At 27.2% G+C, this 19141-nt stretch overlaps 1 protein-coding gene across 2 annotated transcripts in view; it reads right to left on the reverse strand.

Moving 5' to 3' along the window:
* Nucleotides 1-19141, reverse strand: part of LOC135927166 (dynein heavy chain, cytoplasmic-like) — a 74048-nt gene that overhangs the window by 52092 nt on the left and 2815 nt on the right. For both annotated transcript variants that reach the window (XM_065463118.1, XM_065463117.1), the window contains exons 3-12: nt 17614-17787; nt 14199-14454; nt 11857-12043; nt 11394-11668; nt 6855-7021; nt 5701-5967; nt 4646-4862; nt 2886-3371; nt 2560-2769; nt 167-250 (exon numbers count right to left, since the gene is read on the reverse strand). In XM_065463118.1, coding sequence (XP_065319190.1) covers nt 167-250; nt 2560-2769; nt 2886-3371; nt 4646-4862; nt 5701-5967; nt 6855-7021; nt 11394-11668; nt 11857-12043; nt 14199-14454; nt 17614-17787 — 2323 coding nt within the window. The remainder of the gene's footprint in view (nt 1-166; nt 251-2559; nt 2770-2885; nt 3372-4645; nt 4863-5700; nt 5968-6854; nt 7022-11393; nt 11669-11856; nt 12044-14198; nt 14455-17613; nt 17788-19141) is intronic.

Here is a 19141-nt window from a genome sequence, read left to right on the forward strand (position 1 = left end):
AAATTTATCAACTATTTTTATACATTTTTGAATATCTCGATATAAGGTAAGAAGTACAAGAAGTAATTCAATTAATTATGTAAATTATGTGTAAAAAATAGTTTTATTATCACAAAATATGCTCTTAAGGTAAAATCAGCAATCAAATATAGAAAGTGGTTGTAACCTTTTCCTGAAAAAAGAATACAGTGTCAGAAAATTGAGGAACGTATCCTTCCAATTTGAATGAATCCCATAATAAACCAATTCCCTATTTTAAAAAAAATGTAATATTTTCTTATATTTATAAAAAAAACTAGATTAAGTGGCTATAACATACTGTATGGCAGTTGTAAAAATAATATTCAAAAAATATTTTTTCTAAGATATTTTAATGGTATGGTTTAAATCAGGGATCAAAACCGAAACGAATATCGGTTAGGTTCAAGTTCGAATAAAAATAACGGTTCAAGGTTCGGTTTGTAAAAAATAAAAATATCGGTTCGGTTTGAACCTTTAAAAACCGATTTGAACACTTTTGTATTCAAGCTTACATTCGAATTATGTATAGGGAAGAATATATTTTTTTATTTCATTAAAATTGTTGTGTTTATTACATAATCTTGTTATGAAATGTTCTTCACTTAAATCTCTTATAATACTACTTCTTTCAAAACCTCCACACATTGTGTCACATTTTGTCCCCTTTGTCCATCATAAATCTCTATTTTGTTTTACACGATTTGTAAATTATAAACAAAGCTTGTTTTTATATTTTATTAATGATGGTTACAGAATCTTTATAAAAATATGTCGATAAATTTTTTCATTGTGTCCTAATTGGCGTTTTTTTATTATTGTATTGGGATATATTTTGTTTTTTTGTAAATTCATTATATGTATTTTTATTACGCGCAATAATCCGGTTTGTTAACCTTAGCGCATTGGTTTGTTTTGGGATTGTAAGACTCACAATGAGTCAAGTTATTCGGATTTGTAAAAATTATTCTTTTATTTATTTTATTTTCATCTATAAAATAGCCGTTTGTGGCAAATTAAAGAGAATTATTTTTTTTGTGGGAAATTCAATAAAATTATTATACTCGGAGTTTTGCTTTCTATTCTGCCCAGACTTTTTACGGCACAACGTAATACATTGTAAGCAAAATTTTTAGTATATAAGAACAAAAAAATATATACTCGCGAACATTAAGCAATGATGATTTTATTTAGGATATTGTTTTTTTTTGTCGAATTGTTTGTACATAATAGTTTTTGGATTCCTGCTAAAATTCTAGATTCAATAAATTCTCGATTTTTCCACATTAAATCCAGTTTGTACGATGGCCAAAATGCCCGATAAGTCCGGTCCCCCAGTCCCACTCTCCAACAATCCCGGACCATCGAACTCCGTCGATTCCCCTTCCCCGATGGTTTAACAGCCAACGATCGTGGCACCAACCATCTCAAAAATAAAAAGACATACATAAAACTTTCATTTTTATAATTGCACATAATAAAATAATATTTAACTTATAAATATAACAAATAAATGTCAATGATTAATTATAATATGAACAATATTTAGCTTATTTACTTAAATTTATTTTATTAAGTTGCACAACTAATATTTTCAAGATTCGTTTCACTCAAATTAGATAATGAGATAGTGTAAATTTAATTGTTGAAAAGCATCTTTCCACATTAACTTGGGTAGCTGGCACTGCCAGTATGATACCAGACAATTTACATAATTATGGGTATCGACTCTGATATCTGCAATAGTCTAAAATATTCAAATTTTTATTCAACCTAGGTTCATTAGAAAAATTAACTAAAATATTTCTAATACTCTCCGAATTTTATTAACAGTTGTTGGTTACCATCTTGTATATAAGAAGACTTTCTACTAAATCCTCTTTAGATTAAGATACATAAACCGGCGTTGATTCAACTTCACTAGAATCCTCACTCTTTTAACAAAGTTTTATTCCATGTTATGCCATATTTTAATAATATAATCTTAAACTTTTTTATTTTATTAACCTTTTGTTGTGATATTTTGTTTATTTTATCGAATTCTAAAGGGTGGTTTCTTTTTATGTGACGCTCAAGATTTGCTCGATAATGGCCTTTCATATTTATTTGACAGTCAGTAATATTACATTTTGATGTGTCAGTTATAATACTATATGTAAATAATTTATATATTGGATTAAATTTTTCTCTAGGCATTATAATTTATAAGCTTTAATATATTTAAAAAATGTTGTAAAATGGCAATACACTAATTTTATAAAAATTATGACTGACACTTATCAATCAAGTGTGATTGATAATAATAACAATTCGAATATAATTAAAATTTTTGCAATATACTAATAACTTACATATTATTTTATAAGCATAAAATCATGAGGCTCGTGTCGGTTCAGAGGCATTTTAGCTGTTCGGTTAAGGTTTGGCTAGAAATTTTTTAGCGGGTTAGGTTTGGATCCCTGGTTTAAAATGAAACAATTTATATATTAAAGCATTAATTATTTTTAAATGTAAACTTAAAGTATAGAAATATATTTATACTTCCGAGATTTTGGTTTGTGCATCTTTCCTAAGCTTAGCAGCTAAGAGTTCAAAATTAGAGTCTTCTTTGCCAATTTTGGCACAAGTTTGTTCGTAGGCTCTAACGTTCTCCATTAAGGATATTGCCAACGGATAAGCTTGACTAGCTTTATTGGCGTTAGTCATTATAGCGACCGAAATTCTATAGCCTAAACTTTTTAAGTTTCTGACCTATGAAAATAAAATGGTGATTTTTTTCGAATTAAAAATTAAAATTCCAAAAAAATAGATTTAAAGCCAAATCTCCAATATATATCCTGTTACTTGTATAGTTTAACAATACAAACCTCTTTAGCCAATGTGATGATTTCTGGCAAGAAGTTGACCTTAAGTTTGTAGCGAAACACAACACCACTGCTAACATCCACGGCAGTCCCACTACTCATACTTATATTACTACCAGTTCCTTGCCCATTTATTGAACCTTCGTTGGGATCTTCGCATTCCCTATTCATTACCATCATCAATTCCCTTGAACTCTCTACGTTAAAAATTCTGCCTGAAACGGTATAATTCCGACTTTGAACCCTGGATGCCCACTCGTCAAAAAGGGAATCTGAATCGAGTAGTTTAAGCCTAAAGGCATCCGCTTCAGCTTTAAGGTTTCTCCCTTCTAAATGGGTCTCCCAATCTTTTCCCAAAATATCACCTATGCGTTTGGTGTAGGTGTCAAGCCTTCTTTCTATCTGCCTGACCCATATGATATGGCCGGATACAGGAGGTATGTCTCGAACTACGCTAAGTTTGCAGGCCTTCGTTTGGTTATAAGGTATCTGTGTGAAATTTGCAAAAATTTGGTTATGAAATTGATAAAAAAAACTCTTAATTATTGAATTTTACCATGTATACTAAAACATTAGTGACTAATTTATTGAGGTATTATAAATATATTTATAATGGGTCATATGACTTAAATTTAATCTGAGGGGGGGGCAAATCAAATTGTCAAAATCATCAGATTTTCTATAAATTAATAATCGCATTATAAGCAGGAATCAGGAATTTGCATGAAAACTAAACTCAGGTATAGCGATGGAACGGAACGGAATTTTACGAAATATTCTCGAAAAAATATTTAAATTTAAAACGCAAGTTAAACGCTCATTTTTTATAAACCAATATATGTCATCATGTTGTATTATGTTATTACATCGAATCTAAGTACAAATGCCATATTCGTATGCTGAGGTGTGAAAAATACCTTTCTATTGCTCATTTTGCTGTAAAAAAGCCAATTTTTTTAGAATCACTGCAATTAATAATATTTTACAGTGTCGTATTAATAAATCACACAATTCTAGCAATTAGTGTGGTAAAAGCTAGGCGTGAAAATAAATCAAAATTTTTTATTTCAATTAAATAATAATTATCCATGTTTCAACACCTGACATTTTATTATAATTATTAACCTTTTAAATATTATTTAAACATATTTCAGCAGTTTAAGAACAAGCTATTATATGGTGGTCTAGCCTATGCTCGAGATTATTATAATATTAAAAATTTACTTAATATTATATTTGCAACCATAACAAATAATACTCAATTTTTCGTATAATTATACCATAAAATATTTAAATAAAGAAACTGATTTTCCAGCTTTTCAAGTCTAAGCCTGTTTCATAATTTAGATTGGACTAGGCTAAACGCGAAAAATGTTCTTTCACAAAAGATGAAGTTGCTACACCAAGAAATTGTTTGAAAATTGGGGTATTTCTATATTATCGCCAATAAAAATTTCCATAACTAAGGATTCGAGACATTATTTAATATGGAAGGTGACGACATTTAAGGGATCAGGAATTAAAAAATACCAAAAGATAACTTAAACGCTTATCCCTAACAATTATAGGAAATTGCCAGGTAAAAATTTCACTTTTTAATAAAAAGCGATTTTGAAAAAAATGGCCTAACTATCTTTTATACCTTTTGTACCACATCTGAAGGCTTAAAATTAATTGTCTAATTCATTTTTAATTTTGCTTCCATAATCTTAATTGTCCAACAGAAATAATATCTAAAATAAAATGGTTCAAATAAATAAAACCTTAAATTTTTCCTTCAAATTCTCAATATCCTTTTTAACGTGCTGGATGAGTTGAGTCTGATATTCCCTGATGGCTCCTCTTATACGTGGCCTAACGAAGAGCGCATTGTAACGGGAGAAGATGCGAAACATTTCGTTAGCATTTTTAGCCACGCCGAGCTGATCTCTCAATTGAGCTGTTATTCGGGCCTCTATTCGGTCTATCTTTTCGTCGTAGCTAATAGATAAATTAAAATTACAGTTATATTTTGTTTATTCTTTATTTTCTATCATCATTTTTTTGGTGCAGTCATATTTTGTTTTATAAAAAAATATTACAATGAAAAAATGTGACTTGATTCTATTAGGATCTTAAAAAAAAATATTACAATGAAAAAAAATGTGACTTGATTCTATTAGGATCTTAAAAAAAAATATGATAAGGCCGTAGTTAATTTTTTTAAAGTTTAAATTCGGGCATAATAAATTAAATGGAATTTTTAAAAATATTTAAATGAGGATTTATTTTTGTTTAAACCAAATTTTATAAAAAAATAAAAATAATTTTAAAAAAAAATATGACCTGGAGAAAATAAGTCCTGAAGAATTAATCGAATATGCATTTACTTTATAATAATAAAAATCTGTATTTAATATAATTTTGAAATTTTTTATATCTCGTTAAATTTAAAAACAATATTAAATCGATTTTTATAAGGAGTTATTATTATGTTAAAAAAATATAATTTTAAGATTCATATACATATAAAATTATTTAAAATAAGATTAGAAATTAATTAAAACTTATATACAAAATACAAAATGAGTATAATACTTGTACATTAAATACATACTTAAAAAAAGATAATTATTCTAAATCCTGATTTTCGTACAAAAAAATCATTGATCTAACCATCCCATCCCAGCCTTCGTTTAGATTCAGTTATCAACTTTTTATTTGATAAAAAACAACGTGATTCTAAGAGAGTATATATAAATAGTATAATAACTTAAAGTAATGCTTATAAAGACTTAATTTTAAAAAATAACTCTAAAACAACAAATCAATTTATTACCGTTTCATGGCCATATCCCAAGCTTCGTCGGCCTCTTTAGTAACCTGTAGAGGGTCCATGATGCTATCTTTGACATTATCGTAGGCTATGGCTATCTCTTTGAGGGCCCCGACATCCGATATATCCAAAAATCGATTGTTCGCCGAATTGGTATTAATTGCGTTTGAAGGCTCTGGGTTTGGCATGAATGAATGGGCGCTCGCGGTTGGTTGTTGCTTTAAAACGCGCGATATAACCGTTCTCAGTTGTTCGTGCTGTTTACGAAATCTGTAGTATTTATTCGATAAAGGTGAAATATTTTCAAATTTCAAATCCTTGTTCAGCTTCTGTGTTGTTTATTAGAATTTTCTATACTTTCTCAAAGGTGTTAAGAATGGGAAAGTCAGTAAATTCTAGAAATAATCCAAAAATCTTAGTCATTTAGATCTTAAATTAAATTTTGAAATTTTTGATGAATGTGATAATTTTATTTTTCCTTCATGCCATGGACAAGGTATATTTTCAAGGCCAAGATCTAGGTTCCACTAAATTTAAAGGATTAATCTAATGTTCGTAATTTGGGATATTCCGGTAAATTTATCAACTCTCAGTAGTGTTGTTTCATGGCTAAGGCTAAAATCAGGATTTTAGAAAAACAACTATTACCTAATCACTCGAGATTGCCTTCCTTTTGTAAAATCTTGAAATCTAGATAATATTTGCTAAGCTAAAACTTGATTTCGCCGTTTTTTTTAAATAAGCAAAATCGAAGTTTTTTCTTAAAATGAGAAAAAAAATGTAATTCTAACTAAAAATACAATAAATCGTCACACGAGAATTAGATTATTCTATATCCACTTTTAATTATACCTATCTATCATTAACCGAAATATTTATAAAATAACTCAAATTATATCCGATACTAGGTTAACCATCCTATTGAAAACAATAGACATTTACTTTTTAAAATTGCACTCTTGTAAAATTATAAATAGTGGCGATACAATATTCTAATTCTCAGGGGACGATATATTTTTTTGGTCTTCTGTTGAGCGCATGTTTAGTATTGCTTAGCAGTTTTTAGAGCTTCTTTTAAATGTGTAGCCATGAAAGTTAGCTCGCGTCAACAACTATGAAAAAAGAGGAATATGTAATAATAAAATACATCATATTACTTTTCCAAGATAGCCATCCGATTACTCAATTTCTTGTGGATCAAATTAACTCGCATGATTAATTTTAGTGGGTCGCCTTTTTTCTTGTTCATTTCTCGAACCAGTGTTAAAAGCTTTTCGTAATGCTCGTCCCAGGTTACGAAAACGTTCAAAGCAGATACCATGAGCTAAAGGAGAAAAAAGATTTTTGCACCATTTCCAAATCATAATTTCGTGTAAAAATAAGCAAGATAATGTTAATAATATTTTTGTAGAATTTAACCTAATATTTAGCCTCAATCAGGCGCGTAGCCATGAAGTTTCTATATGGGGGGGGGGCTATAGATCATTCTGAAAATTGCCATCATTATTATAGTATTAATATCCAATAGCCCAGTTAGTGACCATGCAATGATTAGCCCTACAATCCACAATAAATAATTGCTTTAATAGGTTTTATTTTTTCTCTGTTCTCTTTAGCCAATTTAATTATACTTTTATCTAAATGGGATATATAAAAATAGCATCTACACTTTCAATGGAAACATGTGAGGTTGTAATAAATTCTGAGTATTCACATTTTTTCCTATGAAAATTTAAAGATATTTTCTTGCATGATATGAGAAAATTTTATCAACCAAAAAATCTAAAAGTAATATAATTTAATATAGAAAATATATAACCCAATAATAGTTACAGAAAGTATAATAACCGATTTATCACTTCAATCTGTTGCGTGAATAGCATAATCAAGAATCTGAAAAGGGGAATTAAGGAAGAAATAATTCTTCGGGATCAGTTAGTTATTATCTGCATTTCAATATTAATTAATACACTTAGATATTTTATCCTATAACCTATGATGAAACAAAATTATAATATTACATTATTTAATGACTGCATTTTCCATTTTTTTTTGTTTTATTAATATTTTAGATTTTTAGAATTTATACCAAACTCACAACAAAATCAACCTTATGATATTGCAAATTTCTGATACAATAATCTCTCTTAAGGACATAAAATCATACTTTTTAAAAAGATATGAGTAAATATAATTTCTTTTCATTTTAAATCAGTTGAAAACTTGAAAATTTGAGGAAATTAATTTTTATAATCACTACTTTGAATGGATTTTAGAAACACTATAAAATGCTTCACTTTAAATATAATTTTATTTTCCAAAATATATTCATAAATTTTCAATCTATCATGCCCTTATTTGTATCCCCAAAATTCATGTGGTAATAGAAATAAAATTTAAAAATAAATATTTATTGCATTATGACTTTATTCTGTAGGAGATAGTGGAACTTAATGTAAAATATGCCAATCGTTTGCTCCAAAACATGTCAGGAAAGAAGAGATGTCATTACTACAATATCCCATGTAGATAGAAATAGAGTTAAATTAACTAAAGAAAATAAAAAAAGTAAAACCTATTATTGATACAATTAGTTATTGTTTTGATGGGCCTATTATTGAGTGTTCATTCTGACTCTTGATAATTGGATATTAATACTAATAATGACGACAATTTCGGAATGCTCTAGTAAAAAATAGCCCCCCTCCACCATATAAGATTTCTAGCTACTAGTGATAATACTTCTCAGAAATTTCTATATGTACGAAATAGTTAAGTAACTAGGGTTTCAAATTTTATTTAATTTTTCACGGCATTTTTTTTAGCAAACAAAACACATATTTTACAATAAGCCCGATACCTCTTTACAGAATTTGCAAGTCATATCTATTTACAAAAATATATATTTTGAAATTCTATTACCATATGAATTTTGGTGGCACTGATATATAAATGGTCGAATATAAATCCTTTAATGTATTTTTGAAGATAAAATTAATTTTTTAAATAAAGCATTTCATGTATTGTGTTTTTAAAATCCAATCAGTGTTGTAATAAAAAAGTAATTTTTTTTATATTCAAGTTGCAAAAAAATAATGATAACAGTTTTAAAATCAAAATAATTGTATTTACTCAGATGATTTGTTGTGGGAATAAATTCTAAAAATTATTAATATTTAAATATAGATAATAACAAACTTCCTGGTCCTGAATATTTAATTTCTTACTTATCCACCTTTTCTATCGATAGTTTAATTTAAAATCATTAATGGTACATCAGATTGTGATGATGAATCAGTTATTATACTTCTGTAACAATTATAGGGTTCTGTTTATATATTTTCGATGTTATTTTGGTTGATAAAATTTTCTAATATCCATTAGGAATTTAAAGGTTAAAAAAATGTAAAAAAAAAATTAATACACAAGGAAGAGATATCATTATTTTTAACATTTTGCTAAAATTAAAAATAGAATATAACCATGAAAATATCTTAAAAAAATAATTTATAATCCGCATTTTATTTGCCATGGGTGGCGTTTGCCCCTCTGCAACCCCCACTGGATAAGCGCTTGGCCGCAATCGAACTATTTTAATAAATATTTATATTATGCGTGATTGATAAAATATAAATAATGTATGGATGGAACCAGATCCCATCTTAAATTTGATATCCCTAAAAAAAATTCAATTTATTATTATGCATAAAACTCTTCGTTTTTTCATAAAATATTTACAAAATAGTCTATATGAAAGAAAACTAAAGGGTCAAGAGAAGGCGTTCTCATTATTACTATTTTATTTGTGGCTCACTTTTCGGATATTCAACTATTTTGAGCGATTAAAAACAAATATAAAGTCCATGAATGGTTGGACGCCATCTTATAGCGTCGACTAATTTAAAATAGCCATTGGGCAAAGAAAAAGTTGTAATTTAACCTTACAACGTCAATGAAGGGATGTGACTCCGAGAAATGCTCTAGCCTAAAGGTTTGCATTGGGCGGGTTTTTGGATAAAAAGCCAGCCCATTTAGTCTAAAATTTTTTTACCTGCCGCCCATTATTTCAAAAAATTTTTTAACCCAAGCCCACTTATAACGTTTAATTATGGCCGTTATTTCAATTTTTTAAGCATCTAATAAAAAAAAAATTCAGCATTACACCTCTACAAATTGACAATTAGACCTGATTTTATCGTTTTGTTTAATTGAGAATTGTCATTTTGTAAATATCCGGTTATTATTTTATTATCTATAAAATCTTCATAATTTACAGATGAACATTGATGCCGAAGGAAGAAGGATATGCCACTTTTGTTATTATATTTAGAAATAGATTCGCAATCTTTGCAGCGAATCCAATCTAGCTTTTTGTCATTTTCATCGAAAATGATTTTAAATTATTTCCACATTAAAGATTTGAGTTTATTGTCTGATTCATTATCTTTTAACTTGTAAAATTATTTTTTATTATTTTAGATATATTTTCTTTATTCATAATATAATTTTAAAATAAAAATTAAATTAAAAAATATTTTTTTTATTAAAAATTATGTTATAAAAATAAAATTTCTATATTATATAATAAAATAAAAATGAAAAGGGCAAATATAAATATAAACAATTATTTCTAAAATAAAAACAATGTAGATTGCAGAACCAAAAAAAGAAATTTTAATTTTCAATATCCAAAAATGATTATTTATATTAAGATAAAAGTTTTGTTGTGTTTATTACATAATATAGTTAGGCAAGTGTTCTTCACTTAAAAAAAAAGTGGTACAATAAAAAAAGAAATATTGTTATTGATCATTTAAATGATTATGATTTTATTAGTTTGTTTTTGAACTAAAATTTTAATTTCTTTAATTGTTTAAATTTCTTAACCCGCCCACTCATCCGCTCGCCCATAGTTTCAAATATTTTTAACCCGCTGGCCCGTTCTCGAAAATTTTTTGCCTGCCAACCCCGGGGGCCGAAACTGCGCCCAATGCAGACCTCTACTCTAGCCTGTGAGAAAATATAAAATGGATTCACTCACCATCACAATATTAGCATTCTTGTACCAAAAGGACTAGCTACTCCAATATTTAATAATGGGGGGGGGGGGGGGGTTTACATTTGAACGTATCAGATGCAATCCAGGAAATATGTGGAACAATTTTACGGTCAATATTTTTTCTCTCTTAACAAATTAAAAACTCATTAACAGGAGATTGTTAAATGTTGATACTCTAAAACCTAAGTCCTAATTTTATAGTAGATCTTGATAATCATCTCCAAGGTTTGCATTGCAACACGACGCTTCTTACAAACATTAGGGAATGAAGTTAACCCTGACTCTATCTAATAGCACCAGATAAAATTTAAAAATTAATTCAAATGGAAAATATCCCTAAGGGTATAAAATGCTTTTTTAATAAAAAAATTATCATTTAGCAACCTTTTTATATTTTTTTATTGTACTGCTTTTCCCATTTCTCTTTTTTATTAAATATAAAAATTTATTTTATATTTGTAATAATTCGATTTAATATAGATATAATTCTCTTATGTGTATACTTAATATATTTTTTTTCTTCTTTATAATGGTAAAAGGTTATTTTTTATATTATTTTTGGCAGACAATGTGAATAATTTACCAAAAAATCAAAAAGCTTGTATACACTAATATAAAAAATAAAATAAATACAAACTTTTTCAAAATCGTCGTAGGGCAATCCCAGTAAATTTTGTTTGTAAGAGAGCACCTTCTTGATTTGATTGTTAAGATCTCGGCTGAGAGCTTCCAACAACCTCAATACCCTATTAACCGGGTATCGAGTACTCCTCACCTTTTTCATGTGAATAAATATTTGGGTTAGAGCATTGGCTATGGAATCAAGGTCTGGAGCCGACAAGAGATCGTTTATTGGGAAATCTCGCATTAGAAGATTGTAATTGCCCACCAGGTCTAAAGCTTGTTTGAGGCCTTTTTTTAAATAAAAATTAGGGTTATTTTTATAATATTCGTTATTTGCGCTCCTCAAATGCATGAGTAAAAATTTTGACTAAAAGAATTTTTTTAACATAATTTTAGGATGCACTTATTATTATTTTTAAAATAATTCTTAGTTTGATTTATAAATGTGGCAAGTTGAATTTTCGATTAAATAAAACCTGTATCGGTATCGAAGCTGACGGTGGCGTGAAACCGTTTTCCCTGTTTAAGAATGTCGAGGGATAAATTGACCTCCAAACTTTCCCGCTTCTCTTGGATTTTAAGGAGCGCGTGTTCCATGTTAAGCCAAAAGGTTATCTCTTGCAACGCGCTGCCCGATGACGGATCTTTTTCCAATTTTGTCACCTGTAATAAAAAATTTTACATTTTTTAGCATTCCTTTTTCTTTCTTTTTAAAAGTCAGAAAATATGCATTGCAAACCAAAAATTATTATTATTTTTTTAAATAAAAATTCGTTGGAGACTTTATAGTTTATGTAGTTGTTATATTTCTTAAATATAAAAATTAATTAATTTAAAAAATAGCAGCTCATAAAAACCGAATAATCTATTTTTATATGCGTGACAAATTTTTTTAAGGTTGTCATTTTTTGTTATATGTATAATATGCCTATTCAAAAAAGAACCGAATGATTCGTTTAAAGGTTGCCTTCAAAATCATAAAAATAAAAAAATAAATTTTGAAGAAAAAAATACATAATAAAAATTTATTCAAAATTAATTTATTTGTGAAATTTTTATAAAAAAAATTAGTAAGTACAATTTTTAATGCTGTTAATTTTTATAAATTTACTAACCCAAACTATTATAGCCTTTTATATTAATATATTTTTAAGTGTCAGAATATAATTTTATGGAAAGCATAAGAGTGCACAGGAACTTCTGGTGAAATGACTTAAAATTCAGAGATTCTGTAGAAAATAGGAAAATTTGGTAGGAAATAATAGGAAAAACATAACTTGAATTATGATCTAGTGAAAAAGAAATTTTTAGCTGTAAAGGCTAAATTTAATAAATTATATTCTTTCACCTAACAAAATCTGATAAAATAAAAATTATATTATAATTTAATTTAAAAGGTATATGTTGAACAATATATATGGTTAAAAAATATTGTTGATATTAAAAAACATATTTTATTAGGCTGCATCATACCTTAAATGTAATTGCTAACCCACATGATATAAATATTAGGCAAAATATGTCTATTCATTATTTTGATATTTTTGTATATTATATTACTATTATTTGATATTTATTTTGAAAAATAGCTAGATCAAGATAATGCCAACAAAGAAAATGAAAAACCTAGAGTTATTTAATAAAAATATTCCTATTCCTACTTTTAAAAGATATTATATTATTTCTAATACAATTTTATTATACAAATCAAATATAATAATTAATATATATTTTATGGAAAAATTATCTTTCAAAATAAAAGTTATTATTGGTTCTCCAACTGTTTATTAAATATTAATAAAATTATTTACAACATATATGTATTTATTAAGAATATATAAAATTTTGATATTACCATTATCAAATAATAGGTTCATACAAAGTTTAATAACTGAAAGGTAATATAAAATAATAAATACAATTAAATATTTACATATCTTTTTTAAATAATTAATAATTGAATCATATCAAGCATTTTGAATATTTTTATTTTTTTAAAACTTAAATGTGTCCAAGTGTTTTGTTATTAATTTGCGAAAATTTTAAAATTTTAAGGATTTTCAAAAAATTATGGACAAGGGTTTCGAAAGGATTTTTTTTTTTAAAGTATGAAATCAAAAAATAATTTGGTTGAAAAAGTATATATTTCTGATCATAAAAAAACGTAATTTTTTGATTGATTTTAATTTATAAATATTAGATTACTCTTCCAGGTATTCTTTCTTTATGAGAGTATGAATCATCGACCTCGAGTCGAGTGGTCAACTTATTAAAAGATATTATTAATAATTATTTTTTGTTTTTAAAAAACTCATTTAAATTATTAACGCGAATATATCGTTGGTTGATCATTAATCATATTTATAAGCTATTTTAAAAAAAAAACTATGACACGTTTAAATGAATAACATTTAATATTAATAGACAAAATTTACAAGTAAAAACATATTTAAAATAAATTTTTGAAATTTTTGTTTAATGTAAAGGAGTATTAATTGGGACTCCAACGATAAGGTTTTGACTCTAACGGGATATATATATATAGTAGACGTGAACAGCCAATCGTGTTTATAAAATCGATCTTCTAATGAGATCCAATTTTTAAATTATAATTCATATTGATTTTATTCTATCACTATGATAATTTAAGAATTATCAAAATTAAAAATTATTAATCTCCTTAAAGGATTTAATAAACTCGATCAGCTGTTTAGCGTCAACTATGAACGCACTGTAACTTAATTTTGGGCCTTAGAGTGTTTAGTAAGAACCATTCTAATCAAGCGACGATTAGTAAATAAAGAGAAAAAAACGTAACCTTTTGTATCTCGCGTATCCATCGATTGACTTGGTTTTGCAGGGAATTCAAAAAAGCGGAATCATTGATTTTATCGTCGAAATCTTCGATTTTGGGTTTCCTATTCTCGGCTTTGCAAATATCGAGCACCTGTTTAACAGCTGGATGAACTGATAGTACAATTTCGGGAATCTCGATATTTTGTTGTAAATGTAATAAGCCCATCTCTAATTCGGCTATTTTTTTCTCGACCAAAGGTGCCATTTTATCCGATTCCCTTTTTAAAGATTTATTTTGAAGTGGGGAGGTGAGGGGGGGGAATAGGGTATTTTTGAAGATAACGAAAATGAGCTATGTAAGTTAGAGATCTGCAAAAGTAGGCCCGGCCCGTACCCGGCCCGCCCGAACGGGCTTCGGGCCTACTTTAAAAAAAATTAGGGTTCGGGTTGGGTCTAATATTTTTTAAAAAAATTCGGGCCGGGCCTTAAAAAATTTTTTAATATTGGCACTAATATTTTTTGTAAAATAAAAATATTTAATTTTATTTGAAGAAGCTAGACGCCATATGATGGCATGTATCTTTTATTCTTGGTATAAATATATAATTAAACTTTTTTTTTAAGAAACAAGGCGGCAACATTTTTTATTTGTAAAATATAAATATTTAATTTTATTTATTTAGAAAGTAGACGCCATATGTCATATATATTTTATTATGGGTAAAATAATTTAAATGTTTTTTTATAAAACTTAAATTTTAAATATAATTTAAAAATGAATTTAATTTTTTTAGAAAAACAAATACAAAATGGAACATATATTTGTATGCCCCATTTAGGTAAAAGCAATATATGGGTATTTGATGATAAAAACAAAAAACTTGATTACGTCCAATGTAAAAAATGTAATAGTATATTATAATATAAAAGCACATCTGGAAATTCTCATTTAAGACGTCACAAGTGCGTTAAGAATGACGATTCCTCTATTCCTAAAATAACTAGGTATATTCAAAAGAAAATAGATCTAAATTCTTCCTTAACTATTAAAAAGAAACTATGTGATACCTTGATCTATTATTGCACCAAGGACATGCGTGCCTTTGATTCGATAACTGGAGATGGCTTTATAAAAATGGCTCAAAATTTTATTCAAATTGGCTCCATTTACGGTAATATTGACTGTAGCGAAATTATTCCCCATCCAACTACTTTATCGAGAAATGCTATAGTTATGACGGATCAAATTAGAACAAATTTGGTTAATAAAATAAATGTTCAATTATTTGATAAAAAATGCTCTGCTACAACAGACATGTGGACAGATTCTTTTAAAAAGTTTTCCTATTTAACTGTTTCAATTCATTATATCGAAGGTGAAACCTTATATAAACATGTTTTATTTAAGAATAAGTTTAAAGAAGAGAAAAAAACCGCCGCGAACATACATAAGGAAATGCTACAAAATTTTGCTGCAATTGGAATAATTCCCGATCAAGTGAAAAATATAATATTTATATCTGATCAAGGAGCTAATATAATTAAAGCCCTAGAAAAATACACCAGATTAAATTGCAGCGCACATCTATTAAATACTGTTCTTCGAAATACCTTTAAGGAACAATCTTTGAAAATTATCGCTCCTAATATATATCAAACCCTTATTTCTGCTAAAAAATTAACCATGTATTTTAAACAAACCGGCATGAATCAATATTTAGACAAAACATTACAACAAGATATCGAAACTAGATGGAATTCAAAATTAAATATGTTGAAATCTATTTATAACCAATATGATGACATCGTCAATTTTTTATCATCCAAGGGAGATATTAATAAAATGGAAAACTTGGAGAAATCTATTTTGAAAAATTTGATTGATATTTTATATCCTTTTGATAAAGCTACTAAAGAATTAGAAGGAGATATTAATCCTACTTTACATAAAGTACTGCTATGCTTTAATAATATTCTTCACGAGGATTTAAATGATTCATTTTATCAAAACAATGAAATAAAAGAAATAAAAACCAATTTAAAAAATTTTTTATTATCTAAATTTAAAATCAATATTTTGCATAAAATAGCGACATTTTTATGCTCCAAATATAGAAAATTAAGAATGTTATCATCAATGGAAATATTAGAAGTAGAGAATTCAGTCAAAAATATAATTAATTCTGAAGAATATTGTCCTTCAATTGATATTATAGATTTGGATATTCAAGGCGTTTCTCAAATTGTGGAATCGCCTAAAAGATCTAAAGGTACATTTAAAATTGTTCTATTTATATTATTTTTATATATCAGGCAATGAATATGAAAGATGGGAGGACAATGAGGAAGAATATGAAAAAAAAGAAACAGATAATCTTGAAATTTATAAGAATTTAAATATAAAAGAGAATAATGAAAATATAGATCCAGAAAAAGATATATTAAAATGGTGGAATAAAAATGAAATTAGATTACCAAAGATGACAAAATTGGCTAGAAAAATTCTAGCAATTCCTGCAACGTCCACAACTTCAGAGAGAACTTTTTCAAAGACTGGAAGGTTATTAGACGAAAGAAGAAATAGACTGTCACCAGAAAATGTTGATGCTTTGATATTTTTAAATGATAATTATAAATATGAATCTAATATATAGTTGTATAATTTAACATTATAATTATTGTTTGGTTTATAGGTATTTTTGATAGTATTTTAAATAAATAATTAAATACTAAATGAATTTTCTGTTTACTAAGATATTTTTTGCAAAAACAAAATCTTAAATATAAAAAATAAACTAAAAGCTAAAAAAAATATAATTATTACTTTAGGATGAATTAAAAAAAATTCGGGTTCGGGCCGGCAAATTTCGGGTTCGGGCCGGGCCGGCAAAAGTTTCTAAAAAAAATTCGTGTTCGGGCCGGGCCGGGAAAAATTTTTTAAAAAAATTTCGGGCCGGGTCGGGCTTAAAAAATTAGGCCCGTGCAGATCACTAGTAAGAATAGTATACTAAAAGTTGATTCAAGGTGAGAAATAAAACTATTTTTAGCAAATATTGGAACTCAAAAAAATAAGGTGAATAATTAAATCCCGAAATTCATTATCTATAAATTTAAAGTCTTTCCTTTATTACGTTATTTATTCGCTTGCGTCATAGGGAAACCATGCAAATTTTCGCCTTGTCAAAAAGATTAAATTTTTTCAATATTTTATACCATGCATTTACAGTTAGAGCGAATTCACGGCGAGGTATACAAGAATCAATGTAAAATTATAATATTAATGTCATATTTTGTATACTTCGCCGCTACAAACGCTAATTTTAATGCTGAGTAATGGTGAAATCTGTTCATTTTTTATAAAGTAATGTTTACAGCACTGATAAAAAGTAAGATCAATAACAATTTTTACCAGATATATTATTATATATTGTATCTACCTTTCAACAACGTCCGAATGCCTGACGTAGGATTTAAAGTATGGAGCAACCGCTTCCCCCACAAAAGATCTCAGTGTTTCATAAGGGGAGTCATCGCTAAGATTCAATAATCTGATCTGTTGATAAATCCGTTTATCGGCTTCAATTATTTTTCCCTTTTTGATCAATGCTAAACTGTTTTAGAAAATAATTTTAACTTTTTCTTTTTTTTTTGTAAATTGCATTATATTATTTAATTATTAACATTAAACGGATTAAATATATATTTTATAAATATCACAAAAATGAGTTTGAAATATGAACTACCAATTATTTTGGCCCAAAGGATTGCCCATGAGATACTAAAAATTTTAATCTTAAGACTAGTAAAATTTTATAGGGCAATTTTTTTTTTATTTTATAAATAACTTCATAATAATAATTTAATGAAAGGAACTAAAATACAATTTGAATTGTAATGTTTAAAAAAATAATTAAAAATTTTACACTATTTTTTGTTAAATTATCTGCAACAAGGAAAGGATTTTAAAATATCTATCAAGTCATATTCAGCAGGTGTTGTTAATTCAATTTAACCAATTTTAAAAAACGGTTAATTCAAGATTTTGACCAAAAATAAATTGATAAAGCTTATTGATTTTGCCCCTAGATGGCTAAAGGTTTGGACTTCTATTGGCTAAATTTCAAGGTAGGTAATAATATTTTTGCTAAAATCTTGATTTAGCTCTGTTTTAAAATAGGCTAAATGGAGATATTAAGCAATACTATATTCACCCATAAACATTGCAAATATTTTAAATTTAATTTAACCTTTGGAGAATAAAAAAAATAAAATACACTTAATCATTGGTGAAAGTTAGTTTTTCTTATATAGAAAATATTAATATTTTTATGATATTTATCTAAGATAGATGTTAAAATAAAAATCTATATTAATATTGGATCAGTATCGGATCGGTTTTTTAAAGTTATATAGGGAAATATTGGATCAAATCAGTGAAAAATTTGTGGAACGATACAGCCCTTATTAATTACATTTTTGTCAGTGAAGAATATATTTTTAAGTATTATGGATAAGCAAGGCAAACATGTTGATTCAAGTGTAATCCGATGGAGGAGGTAACCCCATCTCCTAGGTGGGACTCTTACCATCAGGTTCTGAATCCTAGAGATTCAAGAAGCATATGATCATGTTATTTTTAGACGATGGTATTGAATGTGAATCCTTTTAAGAATTTATAGGGTACAGAAGAGTGGTACACATTTTTCTTAGCCTGAGTTACAAAGGGAGCATGTATGGGCTATTCCACGTCAAATCGATCACGATTCGGCCGACCTCTTTTAAAATTGTTCAAAATTTCTGGAATTATTTAGATAGTTAAGAAAGAAAGCCGTTTATTTTAGCTTGCTAGCACACCTGGTTCCCAAGATGTAAGGACTCAAAGGTGCAAAAAAGAACCATTTTGGAATCTGTAAAATTTTTAAAAAGCGGTAAAAAAAATCTCTAAAGAGCTATCAAAAAACAAAA

The sequence above is a fragment of the Gordionus sp. m RMFG-2023 genome, chromosome 3 (genome assembly GCF_954871325.1).
Source record: "Gordionus sp. m RMFG-2023 chromosome 3, tfGorSpeb1-WG-v2, whole genome shotgun sequence".
NCBI lineage: Eukaryota > Metazoa > Nematomorpha > Gordioida > Chordodea > Parachordodidae > Gordionus > Gordionus sp. m RMFG-2023.